Below are 23,159 nucleotides of genomic sequence, written 5' to 3'. Positions count from 1 at the left end.
CTTAGCTAGCTTTGCTTTCATAACATACATATATTTTGCTGTATTTTATTAAGTGAAAGCTTGTCATTAAAAAACTCTACTTGACCCAGCTCTGGTGGTACACAGTACTAAGAGGCTGTGCTCTGTAGGCCAGGCCTGCATGGGAAGTCTGGATTAGACTCCAGGTCCAACATAAAGGACAGGCATGGTGCTGTCTCTAATCCTAGCCACCTGGAAAGGCAGAGGCAGGGAGATCACAACACAGCATGACCCTATATTAAAAAAAAAAAAAGCCTCCATTTAGCTTAATTCAACAGTTTAAATTCCTTGTTATCCAGCAATAGTTTTAAAATTGCTCATCACCAACTGAAAAATAGTTTTAGAGACCAAATGATTTCTATCTGATTAGTATAAACAAATTTTCATTTAAAAAATACATAAATTTTATATAGCGGTATCATGCCATCTCAAAATTAGAACACTAATCTTTGTTCAATCATGATTTTACAAATAAAGAAAATGGAGCCTAAAGGTGAAAAAGTCAAGTTTGGCTCAATTTTGACAGCAAAGCCGAGATTATTATGCATGTCTTGTGACCTCAATTTTAATGTCTCCTTTTTAAGAAAGATTTTTGATATAGGGCATGTACACTCACTGGAGAGACAGAGACAAGGAAACATAAAGTGAAAAATCACCCTCCAAGAGGGATGGCCACGTCACAGTTTCTTCTCCTCCATTCTCCTCTCAGGATTTTGGGCATGCACACACATGTTCGCAGCATGTTTGAAGCGGCCAGGTATGGGATTCGAACTGTAGTTAGCCATGGGAGAGTCAAGTGATGTAACCATGATGCCATCAGGTGATCCCCTCTAATGTCATTTTTTTTTTGAGAGGTTTTTGCTATAGGGCACATGTGCTCACCAGAAAGACAGAGAGAGACAAAGAGATAGAAAGTGAGAAATCACCTTCCAGGGGGGGATGGCCTCACTGAAATCCCTTCTTCTCCATTTTCCTCTCGGGATTTTGGGCATGCATGCACATGTGCCCGGCATGAGCTTAAACCACCAGGTTCAGGACTCGAACCACGGTCGACTACGTGGGAGTCCAGCGACAGCCATTACGCCAACTGCTGCTCCCTCTAATGCCATTTTTAATAAACCACTTTGCTTTCAAGAAAACCCATTTTTCTGCCTATTTAGTACCAAAAAGGAACCAAAAACAAATAGCTACAAACATAATTCTCTCCCAACTCTACACATTTCAAGGATACATAAAAATGATGATAAGATATTCCAATGCTGAGGAGCAGATTTAACCAAAATGTCTCATGAGGTGTTGTCGGTTGTGTAAATGCAAGTTTTACCTTTACTTATTTGAAAAATAAAATTAGAAGTAGTACCAAACAAAATAGGTGACATGTTGTCTGTATATAACTCTCTTTTATTAGAATAATGATGCTATTTCCCTTCTAGAGCTTTCATTTTTGAAAAAAAAAGAAAAAAGACATCTAGGAACTTGCTGGACATTGCATTTAAATGTTAACAGGTCATAAGAGGGTAATGTTAAAGGTGGTCTCTCAGGTAATAAAATATGTGCAGGCTAATTCTAGGCTTTATTTCCAACATGAGTGTTATTAATAACAAGGACACTGAGGTTTGAGAGAGAGAGGGGAATGAGGAATCCAGTCCTTACTTTGCCTTCAGTAACAGAACTTAGATGCCCTAGAGTGCTTCTTGTTTGTTGATTAGTTAGTTGAGCTTCTACTTTGGTTACTAGGCCTACAGAATTGTGGAATCCCCAGAGTGCTATGCGATGTCACATAGACCCCCATAGCAGGCTCTGTTCCCTGGAGGACTGGATTCGATGGAGAATTGGAGTCAGTTCTAAGAGCAGTTACCAGGATGTCTTGTTATGATTCAGGTCCCCACATCCCTTCTATGTGTCGGAACAATAATGCTAATCATTTCATCTCAGATCTCTCTGAAAGGGACATGAGGACATATCTTGTCTACTGTGTGAACTGCATAGAACAGGTTAGATTGAGATAGATATGTCTCACAGCAGAGCTTCCCCTTAAGGCTATAATATAGTGACCTCAATATTGGGTCTTATGGAAGAGAATACATGATTTTAGTGTCTATTGTACAAACAATCAAAAACCATACTTCAAGATTTCCGAACAAGGTAAGTGTCTTTCTCATCTGCCCCCAGATATTGCAATAACAATATAAAATGAAAAAGGATATATTTCTACACATGCACACACACATACAAAATATAAACGTCTACAGGAACAAAAATATAAATCAGGGAATGAGGCAGAAGACACTGCTCAAAACCACAAAGAAACTGTAGCAGCCAGGAATGTGGATGCTGTGGAATAATTGGGACTAAAATTGCTTTGAGCAAGGTATGGAACTGGAGAAAAATGCAGTGTTTGAAACCAGAGGCTGGGGTCTGGCTCCTCCATTCAAGAAAGCAAACCTGGTTGAAAAAAGTGCTGCTTCAGGCTACAGCCTGGGGCTACAGCCAATGTGAAGCGACCTGCCTGTGGAGGCCTAAGATTAATGACAGCCTTGCAACTAGGAAGTGTATTAAGGCTGTTCTCTTACTTGATGAATGGTTTGGGATTATCCCTAGTAACATTGAGGTACAGGAACTTTAAACCTTAAAGGGCTGGGTCAGCAGGTGGTGTCGAGGTTAAAGCAGCTGGATCACATATGGCAAACTTTGCGTTTCAAGTCCCAGATCCAGCAGCATTTAAAATAATGCTGGTTGCCTGTGCATGCATGTCCAAAATTCTGAGAGGAGAGCAGAGGAAAAAGGATTGTGGCATGGTCATTCTTTCCCACGAGGGTAATTTCTTTCTGTCTGACTTTCTCTCTGGTAAGCACATGCATCCTATGGAAAAAAAAAAATCTTAAAGAGTTTGATAGAGTTTACAGGAGACAAAGCAGATGCAACTATTAATATGAAATGCTATATGGGTTTACATAAGGAGGGAGAACAGGGAGATAAGCTTCGCAATGGACCTCCAGTTAAAAATGACAATTAAAAGCACACATTTATCTCTTCTCTATCCAAAATCGTTCTAAGATTACACTGAAGTAATAAAAAACATGCAATTGCAAAATGACAGAACAAGAGACACTACAAAGGCATATCAAATTTATGAAGACGAAAATTAAGACAGTGAAGCCAATTGGTTCATCAGGAACCCAGAAAGACTCCTGAAGTGAAGGCACTAGATATCTTAGAAGACCATGTATTCCTGAGTGAGGCCGGAAATAAAATGATAATTTTGAAAAACTTAAAATGGGTTGGTGAGGTTAAAATAACTCTTGACATGTGAACAAACAGGATCAGTTGACAGAAGGAATGACCCCATACTGAAAAGAGGGGATTTAGTTAAGGTAAGTATAGTTGATGGTGAGATCAACTATCTATCCTCAACCTTCTGGCTCTTAAGTTTCTATCATTTGAACAAGAGATTGTCAATTTGTTCTCTAGAGAATCTGACTGGTATAAGTGAAAAAGCCAATGCTTAGTCCATTTGGTTTGCTATAACAAAATATTACACTCCGTTCTGGAGGCTGGGAAGTTCAAGATCAACACACTGGCAGAATCTATGGCTGGTAAGGTCTGCTTTCTTGTTTGTAGATGACCATCTTCTCACTATAATCTCATACAGCAGAAGAGTTTCTTTGGGGCCTGTTTTATAAGGGCACTAATCCCAAGATCTTACTGCCTCCCAAAGACCCCACCTCCTAGTACCTAGAACAGTAAATTTAAAAATCCACACTAGGGGACCAACAGTTAGCATAATGGCTATGTCGCTGGACTCCCACGTAGTCGACCGTGGTTCAAGTCCCGGACCCGGTGGCTTAAACTCACGCCGGGCGCATGTGCGTGTGTGCCCAAGATCCCAAGAGGAGAATGGAGGAGAAGGGATTGCGGTGTGGCCATCCCCCCTGGGCGAATGATTTCTCGCTTTCTATCTCTCTGTCTCTCTCTGTCTGTCTGGCGAGAGCGCACACGTCCTATAGCAAAAACTCTCCAAAAAAAAAAAAACATATTAGTTCTTGTAATCTAGACATGAAGACACATCCCTGTACAAAATTGAACTAATTTACTAAGAATCCATATAATCCTGAAAACCTCTAATAAAAAAAAGTCCACACTAAGGCCCATCATCATAAAATTTCAAACAAATAATAAGGACAGAAAGAAGTTCAAGGATTAGAAATCATAAGGGCTTTGGATTTTCTTGTTGAAATGGAAGATAGGAAGAAAATGAAACAATATCTTTGCATTTCCATGTATAAGTAATTTTAAAGCGTGATTATATACCCTACATGATGATTTTCAAATGGCATTCACATGTTCTTTGATACTTCTCTCTTCAAAATTTGGAGATAAATTCTCCTCCCTTTGATCATTCCTTCTGTGATTATCAAAATGTGGTCCCCACTTGTGCAGTGCCAGCATCATCTAGGAACTTGTTTGAAACATATTCTTGGACCTACTCTATTAGAATTTTGAAGATGGAGGCCAGCACTCTGTGTTCTAGTAAGCTTCCAAGAGGTTGATATTAAGTTTGAAAACCACTAGCCTAAGCCTCAGCATGCTGGCTCTGCTTCATATAACGTCTTTCCTCTTTTCTTTTCCTGGGAAACTTTGATTCTCTCATCCTTTGAGATTCTAATCTACAGTGACTTCTTCCCTAATAGCTTCCTCCCCTCTACTCTCCACAACCTTTTAGGGCAGAATTAATCCTCTCTCTTTTTGCTTTGTGAAAAAGATTAATTTCTATAAATCTATTTTCTGTGATGTAATTATTCTTTTTTTTGGGATTTGTGGTTTACACACTCTCTTTGTACATCTTTGTGGGGTACAGGATAGTTTTGCAAAGCATGCATGCAGTGTCATAAGCAAATCAAGGCTATATACATGTTCATCTTCCTTGACATGGAAAATTACACTATGTTGTACACATTTTACAATAGTTCTACTAGATTTTTTTTTCAGAAGTATGTATTGAATTACCAATGACATTTTTGTTGTTGTTGTTGCTGCTGCTGCTGGTGTTGTCTTCTGTCTTTTTGGATTCCCCCAAAAGCATACCCAGAGGAATTAATTTCAGTCTAACTAGATTATTTGAGATGTACAGGGAACACCGTAGGGAAGTAAAAGGGGTAGCGGAAGGAGGCAATAAAGAGTTCATTTTCAACCCGGTTAATTCTTTTGGTATCTGGAATTTGATCCTCATAAAGAAACTCTAGGAGACAGTGTAAAACATACCTCAGAGTCACGCCCACTGAATGCCAGGGAATAGGAGTATTTATACATTGACTCACGTCAATCATTGATTGAGAGTTGCTCCCAGGGCTGTTAATTCCTGAGTAGTTTTGGCTGGCCGTAGAGGTGGGTAAAGCAGACTTCAGCAGCCAGAGGGAGTCCTCAGGCAATGAAACCAAATGCTGACATTTAGAGGTTGAGCCAGTGTACTTTGAAATGGAAAGGCAAGGGGATATGTAGAGGGTAAGAACAGCATCTGCTACAACTTAAGGACAGATCCTTGTTCCAACACTTAATCACATATTAAGCTGGGAGTTTCTCATCCACAGACATAGTATATTTTTCATCTTTATACCACCTGAATTTAACACACTGCTAGCTCCAGTGCTAAGCACGATATAGATCTTTATTGAATAAATGAATGCCTTGTTAAGTAAAATGTGCAAACTTTATACATATTTGTGATGTATTATTAGTGGGCTTTGAATGCTGATATTTTATTTCTTTGAGGTTCTTTTTCTTTCCACATTCATGTTTTTCTTTATTTTTAAAAAAATGTGCTCTCCTTATTCCTCTTTCTGCACAAGCTGTATTTACTTGCTTGAGAGCACAGTGTATCAAACTTTAAATGAAACACCTAAAATGATAGAGAAAATTCTGCTCTAATTAAATAATAAAGTAACCCCTACAGGTTTAGACATGTGCCTTCAGGTGTATAAAAGAAAAAACGTAATGAATATAGTAGTTTTATGCCAAGAACATTTCCCTCATGCACTTGTGTTTTAATAAGATGGAATGTAAAATAGCAAGAGGGGCCTGGGTTTTATGATGATATTTATTCATAAGGTAGTAAGTCAGATATGATGAAAATTTCTTTGGCTTAGAGTTGCTGGAGTTGGGTTAGAATTTAGTTCAGTGAATTTAAAGTGAAGTTGTCTTTCTTACATGGTGTCCTGTAGGACCTAACCTGCCCCCACAGGTACATCTGGACTGAGTACTGAGGGTGGGGGAGTCTTTGAATGTTCATGGAAGCAGTAGATTCACACTCAAATGAACATTATCTTCATCCTCCTACTAAAGGACCCCTGGCATATACAACTGATTTAACAAATATTTGTTGAATGTATGTACACTGAAATCTGCCTTGAAATTAATGAGCGTTTCTCTAATTTTGTAAGAAAGTACTATGGTTCCTTTCCCCTCTGGCTTATTGGTGCAACTTCCAAAACAGGTCATGTCTACTGAACATGGTTCTTATTTTCTTTACTACTTATGACTTCTGATAGCTTAGACCTTTTCTCCTTGCTGTTTCTACTTGAAATGTTAATCAGATGTAATTTCAGCCTTAATTCCATTAATGCCACTTGGCATTTCCAGATTTGTTCTTTTCCAATAATACAATATCTGCATGTTTTGAGAGCAACTTATCATAGTAAAATGGAAGTATTTTCTTTCTTTGGAAAATTATTTTAGAATTAATTGTAAATTATAGCAGTCATTATTATTATTTTTTAAATTCGGCAACCTTTGAGATTGGTTCCGTTAAGCTAAAACTTAGCAAACATCAAGAAAAATAATAGCTTTATATGTTCATTAGTATGGTAGATGAAAACTATTATGTGTGTGTGGGTTCTTGTTAATTATAACTACCTTAATAGGAAAAGCTGTCTTGTGGAAGGTAATGGCCCCAGTGAAACTGTATAAGAGAAAATAGAATTGCCCATGTAGAATAAAGCTAAGTAAAAAGCTAATTGTTTCAGTTTTATTTTTATATTTGTATTATTGCACTCTCATGCCAAATATATTCTAAGATACACAATGATCTTAATCTTTCATTTTAATCATGGCCAAAGAAATTAGTCCCTTATCTAATGTGGTATGGTTTGGGGGCCAGTGGATTGCATAATGGTTACATCACTGAACTCCCACGTAGTCGACCGTGGTTCGAAACTCAGACCCCGGTGAATTGAAGCTCATGCTGGGCATGTGTAAATGTATGGCCAAAAATCCCAAGAGGAGAATGGAGGAGAAGGGATTGTAGCATGGCCATCCCATGAGGGAGTGTGTGTGTATGGGGGTGATTTCTCGCTTTCTGTCTCTCTGATGAGGAGTTAGTGGTTAGGGCATTTCAAAGAGAATACAAATCACTTCTTTTGGTTTGTTTGTTTTGTTTTGTGTTAGGTTTTTGCCTTAGAGAGACAGGGAGAGGGAAAGTGAAAAATCATCCCTCGTGGGGATGGCTGTGCTGAAATCCCTTCTCCTCTAAGGATTTTGACCACATTCACTCACGTACCCAGCGTAATTTTCAAGTCATGGTTCAGGATTCAAACCACTGTCAGCCATGTATGAGTCCAACATCTTAACCACTATGATACCTGCTGGCCCCACAGATCACTTCTAACTGGGAGTTATCATTAAGGTTATCATAGAGGAAGGAATATTTGAGCAGAAAACTCAGGACAGATGATATTTTAAATCAGTGTTTACTGTTTTAAATGACACTTAAAAAATGAAAATATATACACTGTAAACTATGCTTATTCAGCTTTGTTATTACCTTGCATCACTGATTAGAAGCATACAGTTTAGCCTCCTAAAGTCTTAGTTTTCTTATATGCAAAATGAATATAATAATGTCAGTTGTGCCAGGGTGGTTTTGAGAATATTAAGTACTGAACTGAATCTGAAGTACTTCTAGAGTGCTTAGCATATATCTATGATTCTAGCTTCCTTTGCTGCTAATTCTAGGTGAAACTTACTATACCTATTACATATATTTTGTGTTTGAATGATGACACAGACATCATTATTTCAAATATCCCCTCTAGCCAACAAATCAAAGGTAAGATTTAGAAGTTAGGGTGTCAAACACCTTATCATCTTCATTTGAACTGTATACTAGAAAATATGTAAATTAAGACTAAATTTACATGCTCACATTTTTGTAAAGGAAATCCATGAATACGTCAAATTCTCAGAAAGTATGTTATTTTAAACTTTTTAAGAAAATTATTTTATTTAGACCTCTGAACCAGTTTCTATAGTTGATTTCTCCAGTAGGTCCTAATATTAAAAGTAGTGTTACAGCTCACTAATAGCAAACTATTTCTGTTACCTTGGGTATTTTTACAGGGTGCTAATTGTGCCAAATCAAGGCATTGAACTTGCATAATTTTTAGGTTAATATTAGCATAATCCTACATTGTTGTTTTTTTTTTCCTCCCAGAATCATTTTAGCATAATCCTACATTGTTGTTTTTTTTTTTCTTCCCAGAATCAGAGCGGGAATAGTATAACCTGAATATTTTTTCAACATGATAAAACTGTCAAATATTGCACCCTTTACACAATCGTTGGTCAGCTGGGACTTTGGACTATGGCAAACATGTTTATAAAGGAGAAGGACAAAAGAGATGTGTGGAATACCAAACACCAGTAATATCAGAGACACTTTTGCTTTCCTTTTTTTTTTTTATAAACAACTGATTAAATAATAAGATATCAAGAGTACATGAAGATATGATCTGTACCTATTTGAGTACTTAGAAATTTATTTCAAGCTGGGCCAGCAGACGATGTGGGGGTAGAGATGCTAGATTCCCACCATGGGCAACTACAGTTTGAGTCCTGGACCTGGTGGCTTGCTTTCTCACTTTCCCTCTCTCTTTCTCTGTGAGCACATGTGCCCTATAGTAAATTTCTAAACAAAAATAATAATAGATAAAATTGAATAAAATAATTATTTAAAACATTTTTAAAAGAAATTTATTGGGACCAGCAATTGGCATAATGGCTATATCACTGGACTCCCATCTAGTGGACCGTGGTTCGAGTCCCAGACCTGGTGGCTTAAATTCACACCTGGCACATGTGCATGCGTGCCCAAGACCCTGAGAGGAGAATGGAGGAGAAGGGATTGCAGCATGGCCATGCCCCCTGGGGGAATGATTTCTCGCTCTCTTTCTCTACTTCTGTCTTTATGTGGTGAGCGCACGCACCTATAGCAAAAACCCCTCTGAAAAAAAAAAAAAAAAAAGAAAAAGAAAAGAAAAACATGAAATTTATCTCAGAGATATTTATGATATCTCTTCCTAAGCCAAAATAATATCCTTAAGTGATGATCCTTTAAATCCCTAATGTATATTTAGGTCATGTTTCTGACACATGTATGTGCTATACGTGTATTGAGTGTACATGTGTATTCTTTCAGTTCAAAACATCTTCACTTGGGGCCAACAAGTGATGTAGTGGTTATGGAGCTGGACTCCCACATGGCCAACTGTGGTTTGAGTCTTGGACCCAGTGGCTTGAAAATCACACTGGGCACGTGTGTGTGCATGCCCAAAATTCCAGGAGAATGGAGGAGAAGGGATTGTGGTGTGGTCATTCCCCCTGGAGGGTTATTTCTCATTTTCCCTCTCACAGGTTTTGTTTTTCTCTGTTTCTCTCCATGGCACACAAACATGCCTTATGGAAAAAAATAAAATCTTAAAAAAAAAGTCCTCGATTTTCTAAGATGTCTCCAGCTTATTGATGAGGTTTTTCTGTTTCAGCCTCCTCCACAGATCCATCCACCTGTAGGAGAAAGGGACCACTACAATCCCCGTTTCAGACCACATTTGGAGATGTATGCCCAATGATAGATCTGCAAAGTTTTTCTTAAATATTCATTTATTTTTACTTATTAATTTATTTTAATTTGACCAGAGAGAGTCACAGAGAGGGAGGAGTGGCGTGAGAAAGTAAGCCACCAGGTCCAAGACTCGAACCACGGTCGGCCATGTGGGAGTCCAGCTCCTCAACAACCACTCCACCCGCTGGCCCCAGATCCACAAATTTTAAAACACACTTTAGAAACCTAAAGAACTTTAAGATTTTTTTTATAATATTCTTAGTGATAATCTAAACTGTTTGTGAGTCCTTACTAATAATGTCATTGGTATTTCTCTAATTTTAGCATTATTATTTTTAAAGTAATCCTACTGAGTTCTTTGCTATATAGTGAATTTTATCTCTATTGTTTTAGTCTGAAACACCCATTTGAAAAACACCATAGTTGTTAAATAACCATGCATCCTCATACTTAAGTTAGACTTCATCAAATGTCTGCAAAGTTTATGATGGGGGAGTGTTTTCAAAATGCTCATGGAAATTGCATATTATGAAATAATAATGCATGGATTACAAAATTTTATTCCAAGAAAAAAGAATACTTTGATTGCATTTATCTAGTAATTTTCAAAGTCCCCTCATACTATTCTTTTTAGATTGGCACTGAACTTGCTAAGCTATCTATAATTTAAGGACTTTTTTATTAATGACTATAATAATTCTTAGAAAATATGTTAAATTATTTTGAAAATGACTTCTCATATTGACTAAGGGTTCTTTATTTGTATTAGTTCTTAGTTCCATATCAATGTTATAAAATTTTTAGAACACTGTTATTGGTACTATTATCAATAACACTAAAATGTTATTGCTACTTATAGCTTAGAGGGTAAGGTAGACAATATTATTCTTGCTTTATTTGTGAGACACGCGAGATGCAAAGAGAAAAATTGATGCACCTAGGCCTTCATGGCTCCTAAACAAAAGATATAAGGATTCTATGAAAATTATTCAGGTTTCTTTTCATTCATTCATTTATCTCCTTCTAAAATGCATTAAGCACTTATTATGTGCCAGAAATGGTGTTCAGTATTGGGAATTCAAAGGTGCATAAATTTTCTTTTTTTTTTTTTTTTTTTTTTTTTTTGGAGAGGGTTTTTTTTTTTTTTCGCTATAGGGCACGTGCGTTCGCCAGACAGACCGAGAGAGACATAGAGACAGAAAGCGAGAAATCACCCCCCAGGGGGGATGGTCATGCCGCAATCCCTTCTCCCCTTCTTCTCCATTCTCCTCTCGGGATCTTGGGCACGCCCGCACATGCGCCCGGCGTGAGTTTTAAGCCACTGGGTCCAGGACGCAAACCGCGGTCGACTACGTGGGAGTCCAGCGACATAGCCATTACACTAACTGCTGGTTCCCTTTTCTCTAAGAGGTACTCAGTCTACTGGGGAAAAAAACAGATCTGTAAATACATCATTACAACATGAAGTAGTATTTTAAATTAAGACTAAACTAAATGCTGATATTTTGTAAAGGAGTCCCATGAAATATACCAAGGCCTCAGAAAATATGTTAGCATAAACCTTGTAAGAAATTTAAAGTATTTTATTTAGACTGCTAAGTTATTGGGTCATCAGAAAAGTCATGACATATTTTTCTATATTTTTCTACACGAAAATGCATCACAACTTTTACAATGACCCAATAGTTTCAATGACTTATTTCCCTAAAGGTCCTAACATTAAAGGACACATTATGGTCACTAAAGGCCAGAACCTGGAATTATGTCATAATCATATCAAGGGGTGATAAGATACCTCCTCTGGTCCAAATGTGGCTTATCACTTGTTTTTGTAAATAAAGTTTTATTAAAACCTGGGCATACCCATTTATTTACGTTCCGTCTATGGCTGCTTTTGAGCTGTAATGGCAGAGTGGAATAGTTGTAACAAAGACTGGTCCACAAAGCCTAAAACATTTATTCTAATGATTATTATAAATAGTGTGCCATGCCCTACTGTAGATGTTAGCTGAACCCCTGATGGTGAGTGGATTCCATAAGGAAATGTCTAGACAGGAAATCTGAGAGGTTCATCTATAATAACTGGAGAAAATATCCCTGTCTCAGGCTAGGCCTGTGACAGAGTGGTTAAGGCAACCAGATCCCACATGGTCACCTGCATGGTTTAAGTCCTAGAACTGACAGTTTGAAAAGCAAGCTAGGCATGTGTGCATTCATGCTCCACATTTCCAAAGGATGGAGAAATGGAAGAGAAGGGATTAAAGTGTGACCATGCCTCATTAGGGGATGCTTTCTCTCCCTCTCTCTGATTCGCTGGTGAGCATATGTGCCCTCTGGCAAATAAAGTGAAAGGAAGAAAGGAGATATTCTTGTCTTCATTAAGCATGGCACAAATCCCATGACTTGAAAGAAATCATATTAAGGGACTAGCATTTGGTATAATGGCTGTGGCTGGACTCTCATGTGTTTGACTTCAGTTCGAGTCCTGGTCCCAGTGGCTTAAAACTCACACTGGGCAAGTGTGCGTGCATGCCCAAGATCCTGAGAGGAGAATGGAGGAGAAGGGATTGCAGCGTGGCCATCCTCCCTGGGGATTGATTTCTCACTTTCTGTCTCTCTCTGTCTTTCTGGTGAGCGCATGTGCCCTATAGCAAAAATCTCTTAAAAAAAAAAAAAGAAAGAAAGAAAAAAAGAGAATATATTAAATGTTCATGTTAGTGATATCATCCAAATAACATCTGTATTTTCTGTTTATGTGGCAATAAATGAAAATTTATAAGGAGAAATTAAGGAAACAAATGTGTAGAAAATCAATACTGAAGAGAGAAAATAAAGGCATGAGAATGAGTTCCTAAACTCAAATATTATAACCACCGTGAGAAACTTAAAAGCAAAATACCACTCCAAACTTGTATGAAGCCTGAGCTCCAGGCTCACAACCTAGGGAGAATTAGGAATCGATAAAATAAACGCAGTGTTACAAAATAAAATGTCAATCCAGAGCTGCTGTAAAATTACTGGCATTGGATGAATTGCAAACGGTAAAACTGAATGAGAAATCTATCACTTTATAATACTGTATTTGTTTATTTCTTTGTCTTGCTCTATAACTATTTCAACTTATAAAAATTTTATTAACAATAAGAGCAGAACTAGATGAGTGGGGGATTGGAAGTGGAACAACCACTTTCACTGTACACCCTTTTATTTTTCCATTGTGCACCCATTATTTTATACTGTATGCAGGACTTGCCTGAAAAATTAAATTGAATTTCCTGCTTAGAGAAAAACATACGTGTAAATCTCACTTCAAACCATACACAAAAATAAAATTATGGAGGATTACAAAACTAAATAGGAAAAAGCAAATTAATAAAGCTTTTACAACAAAATACAGAAGAGTATATTAATGAAGGTTGAGTAAAGAAACATTGCTTAAATAAATGTATGAAGCACCAATCATAAAAATAATAAACTAAATTGCATTGTATATTAGTAAGTTGTGTATGTTAAATGACAGCATTGAGAAAGTAAAAAATAAAAACCACACAGTAGGAGAAGATATTTGGAATATACATACAACGAATGAAGTATGTGCATACATGATTTTGAAGAATTCTGACAATATTTAAGGAATGAACAAACAATCCAATAGCAGAATGGAAAAAGTTCTGGAAAAAGTTCTTGCAAAGAGTTTTGGGCTGCTGGCAATGTTTTGTATCTTGACAAGGATGCTCTTTATAAAGTGATCACTGTATAGTAAATAACAAACCTGTTTTATGCACCACAGTGACACTGTCTGTAACATGTCATCCTCACAAACTAAGAAATCTGTGGGCCAGCTAGGTGTCATAATAATTAAGACAACTGAATTCCACATGGCTGACTGAGTGGTTCAAGTTTCTGACGCAAAGGCTTTAAATACACATCAGGAAGATGTACATGGATGCATCAAATTTTCAAGAGATGGAGAAGAGACTGTGGCATGGTCTTCCCTCCTATTGTGTGCTTTCTTACTTTCTCTCTCTCTCTCTCTCTCTCTCTCTCTCTCTCTCTCTGTCTCTGGCGAGTGCATGTGCCCTAGAGCAAATTAAAAAAAAATGACTAATAAACACATAGTTTCTTTGTCCCATTAGCAGCCAAGTTTATGCAAGTTAAAATGAAATTGAAATACCACTACATACCAAGCAGTGTGGCTGAAATTTAAGAGTCTGACAGTACCCAGTGTTGATGAGAATGTGGAGCTATTGGAAATTTCATACTTGCAACTTAGACTGTGAATTCTAAGTAGGAGTATAAATTCATACACTACCATTGCTAGGAGTGAAAATAACCTGGCACTGTTTAGTAACGTCAACGATATACATAGCATATGGCTCATTGGTTTCACTCCTAGATATATACTCTATAGAAATAGATGTTCACATTCTAGGAGACAGGTACAGGAATGTTTGTTGAAACATAATAATGGCCCCAAACTATAAACCGTTAATGGAAAAGTCATTACTATGGTTTGAAGGGAGCACCCTCTAAAACTCAGATGTTACCAATGTGGTAGTAATAGTATTAAGAGGTGGGCCCTTCAACAGGTAATTAGGTCATGCAGGCTCCTTCCTTGTTGGTAGGAGTGAGGTCCTTATAAAAAGTGTTCATGCAGCTTTCCCTTAGTTTATTCTCTTGCCCGTCTGTCTTCAGCTGTGTGAGGATACAGCAAAGAAGCTCTCACCAAGCACCAGATGTTGACAGCTAGATTTTGAACTTTCCAACCTCCAGAACTGTAAGAAAATAAATTGCTCTCTTTTTTAAATTACCCAAATTTGGATATTTTCTTATAGCAGCAGAAAACTGACTAAGACAATCATGTGATGGAATATTACACAACAATGAAAAAGATACAAAATGGATTGCTTCCAAAATATATTAAAGTACCAGCAGATGGTGTAATGGTTATGTTGTTGGACTCCCATATAGTTGTCAATGGTTCAAGTTCTGGACCCGGTGTCTTGAAACTCACACCAGACACGTGTGCATACCTGCCCAAGATCCTGAGAGGAGAATGGAGGAGAAGGGATTGTGGCATGGCCATCCCCCCAGGGTGTGATGTCTTGTCATCTGTCTCTCTGTTTCTGTCACTCCAGCAAGTGCACATGCCCTATAGCAAAAAATCTCTCAAAAAAATTTATTGAGCAACTGAAGTTCCACACAAAAATAATAACTATTGGGGACCAGCAGTTGGCGTAATAGCTATGTCACTGAAATCCCATGTAGTTGACCATGGTTCGAGTCCCGGACCTGGTGGCTTAAACTCATGCCAGGCACCTGTGCGTGCATGCCCAAGATCCCGAGAGGAGAATGGAGGAGAAGGAATTGTGGCATGGCCATCCCTCTGGGGTGAGTGGGGTGATTTATTGCTTTCTGTCTCTCTGCCTTTCTGGTGAGCACACAAGCACTATAGCAAAAACCTCTCCAAAAAAAGATATTGTATAAAACATCCAATACCATTCCAATACCATACAACAACCAGACTGGTGTTAGGAATGCATATTTAAACTGTACAGCTATTAGGAAAGTTAAGATTGAGGAAGGAATTATTGAGAGTGGCTTCAAGAGGGCTTTCTGGCTGTTGTGTTTTCTTTGTTTTATTTCTTGGCCTGAGTGATGGATACATGGGTTTTATGCATTGTTCTATATATTATTGGGTTGTCAGGAAAGTCATGACACATTTTGCATATAAAACCAGAAAATACATCATGACTTTCCCAATAACTTAATAGTTATGCTTCACAATAAAAGGTGTTACAAAAAATAAATACATCGAGCGAAGTCACAGTTAAATGTGGTCAACCTTGAATTCTACACCAGAGTACTGATTCAGTTTTCATCAACAGGCTAATGACATTTCCTATTTAATTACTTTCAATTCAGAAATTATACGTAATGCCATCTCCTATGCACCTGATCCCCACCAGAACCTGTTGATGATTTGGTTTGCTTTGAAAGGTTTAAGTCAAATAGAGGCAGACTAGTAACAAAAGCTAATATTACTTATGTTTGTTGAACACCGTCAGACACTATTCTAAGAAATTTACATACATCATTATTCACTCAACGTTGGCTCACAATTAACCTTAGCAGATAGGTGCTGCTTTTATGACTGCTTTTTTAAAAAAAAAAAAATTAACTATTTATTTATTTAAATTTGACCAGAGAGAGTCAGAGCGAGAGAGATAGACAGAGAGGGAAAGTGAGAAAGCAAGCTTCCAGGTCCGAGACTCGAACTGCAGTCACCACGTAGGAGTCCAGAGCCCTTAACCAACACTCCACCTGCCAGTCCCTATAATTGCTTTTTAGAGAGAACACTTGTTTACCCTAGGCTACACAGTAAGTGACAGAGCCAGATTCTATCCCAGATAGTCTGACCACTGCTCTACCTGCCTGACAAGGTGCAGTGATGGGGTCAGATACAAGCCTGCGTCCGGTGGTGGCAGTGAGACCATCACACAGCTGGAGTGGAGTCAAATTCTAGATGTGTAGTTGTGGGCTTGATATATAAGCATGAGCATCCTAGTTTAGCCTATAGAGGCAGGGATGGTGTCATTAGAATGAGACATAAAAGAATAAGGAGAGTTGTAGCCATGGGAGAGCTCTTCAGACCAAGTTAGGTCCTGTAGAATAAAACTTCCTGATTATGAGTACACTTAGATCTTACTAAATAGTTTAATTACTTCAGAAGTGGAAAGTTGGAGGAAGAAGGGAGCCGCAAGGTACTATGGTTTGGGCCAGATAACCAATTTAACTTTTATTTATTGGCACCTATAGTTTGGACCGTAAGACTTCAGCCAAGTCACCCACTCACTTAATCCAAGATGAAATATGTAGGGGAAAAATAATCAGCAACCCAATGCTGAATTTGCAGACCTTAGTATAAAGCCACAATGGATATGTCAAAAGGCTACTAGCGTGTTATTTATTTAAATCTATTTCATGGAATTGAGCACCACCTTAATGGCCTGAAAGTGTTAAAGTATGTCTCAAAGTACCTAAATTACTCCCTAAATGTAATTTATGTTAGAGAATAATCTGACTAACTTGATTTAGAACAGCAGGAAATAAGTTATGCTGCACATAAATTAAGCAGCTGTGTAATTTTAAATACCGCTTGCATAGTGAATGAGAATTTTAATATTTGCAAAATTTTAAAATCACTTGATTTATTATCCACATGTTTATACTGACATTTTTTTGTCCTTTATTTAGTTCAGTCTACATTTCTTCTTACTGCCAGGAAACACGCACTCATACACACACACAACATTTTTTTCTCCAGAAATAACATAGAAGGTAAAATATTTCTTTCCATGAATGCTTTTTTAAATGTCTGTATGTGTTTCTAGTTGTTGCTGCCTACTTTTTTTTTCACTCATGGGCAGTGCAATTAATGGAGTGAGAGGAATTGAAGAAGCACAGTGATTGAATAGAAATTAAATTTATAAATCTAACATTGTAAAACCACTAATATATATGTGCGTGTGTATATATATATTTTTTCACTCAGAATTTTTCTTAGGAGGAAGGAGTTTAAGTTTACAAGTAGTGATGATAAAAAATGCAATTTTACATAGTAAACTCCAGGATAGATTTAGACTCTGTTGTTAACAACTCATATTAAGTGCTGAAAAGTATCTGTTAAAATTTTATGTGCTGCTTGAAATGGAGTTTAAAGTATTATTACTCACATTAAATGCTATCACATGTAAAGCACATGCTTTTATTTTTTAATATTTTATTTGAATAGAGTTATTCATTTTAGCAGTAATTTTAATAATAAAATTAAATCAACTTTACAGTTTTCAAAGTTTTAGCGGTCGCATGCTATTTTGAATACTTTATAAAATGAAGTGTATTCAATTTATATAAAATCTTTAAGAATGCAAAGTTTTGGGATGCAGGAGATGGAGAGAAGGGAGCCAAAAGGAAAGAGGACATTTCAGGAATGTGCTATCAATGTGCAAATTCACAAGTCCTGAGGCATTAGCAGGGGTTGGGGGAACTGCAAGCAGTCCTGTGTGACTGGAAAGTCTCCTGTCTCACTTTTGTGGTCCTGGAACCATGGAGAGTCCAGAAACTCAGCCTATTCCTTTTTCTTCCTACCTCTAATTCTGTCTTACAAAGCTAGGGCTACCGTGATCATGTGTATAGACTTGTATGGTTATCTTCTCTTGGGGTAATGTAAAGGGAAGATATCCATGGACAGGAAGAAGTGTAGGTGTGGGAACAGGGTTCCGGGAACTCTGGTGGAGAATGTTTGTTGCCAGTGTAGTGAGCACTGGAGGGACAAATCTGCCCAATAGGTCTGAGATTGGAAACCTTTGGGGTCTACAGCAACCTGAAACAAAGAGAGTATTTCTAGCACCTATGTCAGAAAGACGATCATTTCCAAGTGATTGAAACTGTTAAGAGGATAATTTAGATGTTTAGAAAGGGGATAGAAAAGCTATCTAAGAAGGGGACTGATGACTGCTGTAAAGGTGGAGTGGTCAGTTGTGACCAACTGGTAGCTCCTCTGTGCTCTAGGTCACTGTTTCTCAGACAATGATAGCAGGACCGAGGTTGGAGATAGCAGTCATTAACACGCAAGACTGCCATGTACAATTATTTTAAAAATTATTTTTGACTCTTAAAACATGAAAAACACATTGTAGAAAAATGGCCAAAGAAAAATATATAATGAAAATTAAAATCAACCACAGTCTCACCAAGTTGAAACAATGCTAACTATGCTTATGTTTTGTTAGATTCTCATTCACCTGCAACTTTTTCACACCAGTGATGCGAGTGACTATCATTGTTGCCTTTCTTATGCTACCAAAATACTGAGATATTTTTAATGTTAAACACATAGTTATTCATTAAATGCAATGTCTGAAAAAATGCAATGTAATTAATTAGGTAGATAACTAATTAAATCTTAAAGATAATAAGTAGAAACATTTTTAAAATGCACAATTATTGTTTTCAGTTTTTTAACTGGTAAATGGAATTTGGTCTAGAAAAGGAATTCCCCATAAAAGAGCATGTGAGTTATTAGAAATGTGCTCTTGAAACCAGAGATAGCTGAGTTAAAACCCCCTCTCTGTTCTTTAATACCTTTTTTTTTTTTTTTTAACTTTTGGCAAGTTCCTTGGCCTCTCAGTTTTCTCCTGTGGAAAATAGGAATAATAACTGTAGATGTAATAAAATGTTATATTCATGGTACTATATATACATAGAGCCCAAAGCTTAGTTTATGGTAACTGTCCAATAAATGTAAATGTCATCCCCTTCTCAGTAAATCAGTAGACATACATGACATTAGGTTCTAAAGTTATTTAAAATGCCTAAATAAAGGCAGAAGTCTGAGAAGGTGTCATAGTATTAAAAAGTACAATCCACTGCTTCTTAAGAATAGGATTCAAAGAAACTTGGCAGACTACTATGCTCTGAGGAAGCCCCACAGCCAGGACTCTTAAGGATGGCTTATGGTTTAGTGATAGCTGATTCTTGTTTGGACAGGCCCTGGGAGATGTAGTAAATCAAAAGCTCCATAAGATTTCAAGTCTTACTTTATAGCAATGTTTTTCACCTGACTGTACATTAGAATCACCTGGGTGCTCTTGAAAATACCAGTGTCAGAGTTTCACTGTCAAAGATACTGATTTAATTGGTCTGCAGTGGAGCCCCAGGATCAGAGTTTTGTTACTGTTCTCGCAGCATAACTGATTTTTTAATGTCTGAAAGAATGTGAAGTACACATAGATTGTGTATGTACAGGTGATTCTTATGTGCAACTGTCTTAAAGTAAACATAAAGTCATGACTTGTATCATTTCTAACTCAGTCTCTTTTATGACTGGAGAATGACCAAATACCTGCTTCTTAATATTTACTTTATGTGAGATATTAGCCCATTGCCTTGTACTAAGTTTCTTCAGCATTTCAATTTAAAATGTTAGTGGATACAGAAAAGGGAAACTAAAGGAAGATAACACCCATTAGCTAGTTTTTATTAGCATAGCAGTTAGTTGGTTAATCACTTACATCTGAGCCTACAGTATAAATTACATCTGTCATCCTGAATGCTCTATATTAATGAACAGACTGGACCAACCCACAGGTAGGTTAAAGGAGTTAGAGTCCACATGGCCAATTGCAGTTTGAATTCCAGCCTCTGGATCTTGAAAAAACGTTCTAGACACATGTGTGCTTGAAATCTAATAGGATGACACAGTAGAGGAGAAGGGATTGCAAAATGATACTTTCTCCTCCCTCCTCTCTCCCTCTCTCCCTCTCTCCCTCTCTCCCTCTCTGTGCTCGAAATCTAATAGGATGACACAGTAGAGGAGAAGGGATTGCAAAATGATACTTTCTCCTCCCTCCTCTCTCCTTCTCCCTCTCTCCCTCTCTCTCTCTCCTTCTCTCCCTCTCTCTCTTTCTCTCTCTCTCTCTCTCTGGTGAGTACATGTGCTCTCTGACAATTAAAAAATTACAGACAATTTTGGCTCAAGAGTAATACCAAAAGTGATAGACTTTATGAAATTATTTGAGTTAGATCCAAGCAATATCTTGAAATTGAATATATAGCTTTCAAACCATCTAGTACAATGTAAATGCATCTTTAAATTGCTGGAATTTGAAAAATTAAATATGACTACAAGAAAGAAAATGTAATACTTCAACATAGTTGTCTTTATTTTTGTTTCAAACAATGAATATATTTTATTTTAAAGGAAAAAATTATTCTTTAAATCATCTTGCTAGCCAAAATTATTATCTGTTAATTAAAATCCAAATCTACAAATGCAAGAAACTATCAAGAGTATCTTTGACAATTTAAGCCAAAAAATATACGTTCTGTCGATATAATTTGTTTTATATAATTCACTTATTTTTTATCCATATTTTCGCCTTCAGACAATTTGACAGATCTGTTGAAAAATGGAGGCGTTTTCATTATGATATGAAGATTTTTAACCAATGGCTAACAGAAGCTGAACAGTTTCTCAAAAAGACACAAACTCCTGAGAGCTGGGAACACGCTAAATACAAATGGTATCTTAAGGTAAGTTTTCGAGACTTCTTTTTCCAAGTTATCTCTGCCATCACTGCAGTATCATGACTGCGTAACATTTTTAGGTTGGAGTTGTGAAGGATGATGAAAATCCCTAATACCTCATGTGTGTTGTTATCACCATACATATTAGAAAATTATGATGATCATGTTAGAAGATTGCTATGAAGTTTTTGTCTCAGGATGAGAGAGCCTAGGAAGAACAGGTTTCTGTGATGAACTGCAAAGTGAATTGCATCTGTGATGCAGGGAAGCATCTTGCAGCAAAGTGTCCTGTGGCTTCGGGTCAGTGTGTATCTTTGGCTGATGATGGAACCCGTTTAGAAGGAGTACTTGTGATATGCTTAACAATGATGTGTTTGCTAGATGTATCTGTCATGATAAAATTGTATTCTCCTTCCCTAAAGATGGTTTGTGGTGATATAGCATTATTTCTATATATTTTATTGGCAAAATGCCTTGTAAGATAGTCCAGAGGCCAAAACGATGCAGAGTTAATGGGTGATACTTAGTGCCTCCTTTATGGCTTATGTTAATAGGGATGAACATATGGATTATAACCAGTGAATAGTTTAGTTTCAACTTGTTGTGTCTTTTGAATATTGAGATAAAGATAAATTGGATTGCAGAGGACATCACTTTGTTGATAAAATATAGGTTAGGTATAAGATGTACTGTGTTTATTAAGGCAAGGCTTAAGTATTTTTACAGCTTTTTTAGCTCAAATTGTGCATGTTGCAATTTCCAACCAAGTGGATTTGAATTGTGGCCAGTTTTTAATGCCAGAAAGTACTGAGTAAAACGGATGAAGGCAAAGAAAGAAAATGGTGGTTTATTAAATAGTTTAGATATTTCAAAATGCTGGATTTCATAAAAGCAATATGATATTCAACTTACAGTTCTCCATTCTCAAATATTTTTGCAGAGCAAATGTACTTTTTGATATTAGGAATTAAGCATTTAAATGCCTGTGTTTGTGACAAACAATGTACATCCAGAAAATGAATACTTTAAAACACATGTGTAATTATATGTATATCTATCTAAGTTGTACATACCAGTGCTGGTATTTAGAGACAGGAAGTTCATGGCTTTTTAATCTGTTATCATACAAAAGATACATGTTTTAATTACACTAAATTGAATTTTGTGTTACGACAGCCTGCCAAGGTCTCTGCCTAAGCAATGTAAATATGTTAGAGTCATATAAGGTGTTCTTGGAGAAATACATGAAGTCAGATTTTAAAAAGCTCATGGAAAATTAGTATTGTGTGAAACTGCATGGTTTTCATTTTTTTGTATCAAAATAAATTCATACCTTAATTCCAGTTCTTTCATGAACTTTCTAAAAAATTATCTCTTTAATTTTATTTATTTATTATTATTATTAAATTTGACAGATAGAGATAGAGGAAAGGAGAGTGAGAAACCAAACTATGAGTTCTGGGACTTGAACTGCATTTGGCCATGTGGGAGTCCAGTGCCTTAGCCACCATGCTGGCCCCATTCCATGAACTTTTTGAAATCCCCTCGTATATGAACTGATCATGACTCAGCTGTAAGGGAACTCTCTGTAGATATCCAAAGCTTGCTCACTCTCTCGCGCGCTCTCTCTCTCCACATGTCTCTCTTCTCTGGTATTCTGTCTTTTGATCTCTATCCACTGTGGCCTCATATTTAGCTTCATCGACTCAACCAGGTGTCCTGGCTTTGTGAGCATTTCCTCTTCTTTCATCTTAGTCAGGAACTGTCTCTAGACAGGAAAAGCTGGAGCAATTGCAGGGCTTACCACATTTGTTTCCAATATCTCAGTGAACACTTTCTTTCAATGTCCAATGTCTTCAAAATCATTATTTCCTATGTTGCTTATCTGTGTTATTGTAAGATTTTCATACAGGATGTTAAATTTGACCCCTTTTACTTCAAATTGGCAAGAAGCAAAAGTCCAAAACAAATATCTTAATATCATTTGGTCTTTTTATACATTGCCACTAACAGTCTTGCAACTGTATAATAATGATTGTCTGGAGACTGTCTAATGGTCCTCATTTCTTCACAATGTGGTTTAGTTCAAATCAATGAACATTTTATCAAACCTCTCTTGAGAATTTTAAAAGATTATTTAGTCCATTTCTTTTTCTAT

The 23,159-nt window shown here is 36.9% G+C and overlaps 1 protein-coding gene across 1 annotated transcript in view; it reads left to right on the top strand.

The window, feature by feature from the left end:
* Positions 1 to 23,159, top strand: part of DMD (dystrophin) — a 1,496,890-nt gene that overhangs the window by 169,147 nt on the left and 1,304,584 nt on the right. Inside the window, exon 14 of the mRNA XM_027775723.1 lies at positions 20,860 to 21,007. Within this exon, the coding sequence (XP_027631524.1) occupies positions 20,860 to 21,007 (148 nt within the window). The remainder of the gene's footprint in view (positions 1 to 20,859; positions 21,008 to 23,159) is intronic.

The sequence above is a fragment of the Tupaia chinensis genome, unplaced genomic scaffold (assembly GCF_000334495.1).
Source record: "Tupaia chinensis unplaced genomic scaffold, TupChi_1.0 Scaffold000600_1, whole genome shotgun sequence".
Taxonomy (NCBI): Eukaryota; Metazoa; Chordata; class Mammalia; order Scandentia; family Tupaiidae; genus Tupaia; species Tupaia belangeri.
The sequence above is the reverse complement of the archived record's forward strand: the minus strand, read 5'-3'. Positions and strand labels throughout refer to the sequence as shown.